This window comes from Propithecus coquereli, unplaced genomic scaffold (genome assembly GCF_000956105.1).
Source record: "Propithecus coquereli isolate 6110/MARCELLA unplaced genomic scaffold, Pcoq_1.0 Scaffold289, whole genome shotgun sequence".
In the NCBI taxonomy this organism is placed as follows: domain Eukaryota; kingdom Metazoa; phylum Chordata; class Mammalia; order Primates; family Indriidae; genus Propithecus; species Propithecus coquereli.
In genome coordinates this window covers 942,961-944,838 of record NW_012148496.1, presented here as the reverse complement: position 1 = coordinate 944,838, position 1,878 = coordinate 942,961, and the positions used below count along the sequence as shown (strand labels likewise).

Below are 1,878 nucleotides of genomic sequence, written 5' to 3'. Positions count from 1 at the left end.
ATTCCAAATACAAGTTTTGATCTTTACCAAAACAAACTAAACCAAAAAAATCCTGGAATTGATAACATTTTCTTGATGGTATTAACTCTTTTCTTCCCTAGGATGCCATTGATAATAGATTAGATTCAAAAGAATGGCCGTATTGTTCGCAGTGTCCAGCAGTATGGAATGGCTCAGGAGCTGTAAGGTAAAGCCTATAGGTGAAAGTCAGTGGAATTTCCAGTGTGTTACTGCAGACTAATAATGAAAAATGGTACACAGGTACTCTTATATTTGGCAATTCTCTTTGAAGCATATAGTCACATAATTTTTCTTTAACCTGTTTTAAATGAGTCTAGATAAGCAATATAAAGGCATACTTTATTATAAAAATATCGTCATGAAACTACATGAGAGGCCTTCCCCCGAAAGTCTTTTTTCTTCACATAGCAGAGGGCTTAATCCTTTTTGATTACTTTTTTTTGTGATGAAATATTTGAAACATTCAGAAAGATACAGAGAATATTATGACACATATCCTTATGCTCGGTGCCTGGCTTATCATTATAAATACAATTCAAGTTTCCTGTATATCACTCCATGATTTTATTATTCTCCCTTTTGTTTCTATCCTGAGTTTGGTGTTTATCACCTATATATCTTTATACTTTTTCTACATATATTTGCATCCTAAACAATGTCTTAAGTTGTGTTTTGCAGGATTTTCTCCTGGCCTTTGGCTTTCAGTAGTTTAACTATGTTGTGTCTAGGTTTAGTTCTCTTTGTGCTTACTCTCCCTGGGGTTTGTTGAGTTTCTTGGATCTGCAAGTAAATTTCATCAAATTTGAGAAGTTTTCAGGCATTCTTTCTTCAAATTTTTTTCTGCGTGCCCTTTTCTCCTTCCTCTCCTTCTGAAACTCCCATTACGTGTAAGGTGAAAGGTTTGATATTGTTCCATGGTTCACTGAGGTTCTCTTTTCTTTCATCTTTCTTCTCTCTGTTCTTCAGATTTGGTAATATATATTGGTCTATCTTCAGGTTCACTGATTATTCTGACATCTCAAATGTGCTATTGAGCACGTCTAGTGAATTTTTTATTTGTTGTCCTTTTCACATTCAGAATTTCCATTTGGTTCTTTTTTAGTTTCCATTTCTTGTTGAGATTCCCTATTAGTTAAGTTATTGTTAGTGTATTTTTTTAATTTTTTCATCATATTTGTTAACTGTAGAAAATGACAAGATTCATAAATTTGGAAAGGAAAGCTTTATTTCTCAAAAGCTTGCAGCTTGTAGGTGGCCATTCTGACAGACTGGGAAACGGAGCCTCCAGCCAGAAGCCAGAAACTCTTGCTTTTAGGGAGGAACAATGGGAATAGGAATTTGTGCTGGGTGAGGTGGCCAAATATACATATTTAACAAGCTCTAGGAGGAGTCATGAGTATTTATGAAAGGAGAACATGGTGCATGCACAGTCGAGCTTTATGCCCCTTTATAGGGTCCATATTCAGAAAATGGCAACCCTCTGACATCGAAAGGTGAAGCAGAGGATATGAAAACCCTCTCTGTGCGTACTCCATAAACTGGTTAAAACCACTCCGTGGTTGGTGGTGTCTTACCAGGAGAGAATGCTGGTCTGGATCATGAGATGTGTTTCTGTTTAGCTCTTAGGAAAAAAATGCCTGATGGCTGTTAGCAAGGAAGGGGGGTATAATGAGAAGTGTCTGACCTCCCATTTTGTCATGGCTGGGAACTCAAGTTTTAAGGTTTCTCTGGTCCCCCTTGGCCAAGAGGGAATCTTTTCAGTCAGCAGGGGGCTTAGGACTTTATTTTTGTCCATGTATTTAACTGCTTTGATGTCCCCCAAATGTGGGTCTACTCAGGGTCAATTTCTTTTTCTTT

General features: G+C 37.1%; 1 protein-coding gene across 1 annotated transcript in view; it reads left to right on the top strand.

Annotated features, from left to right (window-relative positions):
* Positions 1–1,878, top strand: part of STXBP3 (syntaxin binding protein 3) — a 58,753-nt gene that overhangs the window by 45,171 nt on the left and 11,704 nt on the right. Inside the window, exon 10 of the mRNA XM_012648502.1 lies at positions 102–187. Within this exon, the coding sequence (XP_012503956.1) occupies positions 102–187 (86 nt within the window). The remainder of the gene's footprint in view (positions 1–101; positions 188–1,878) is intronic.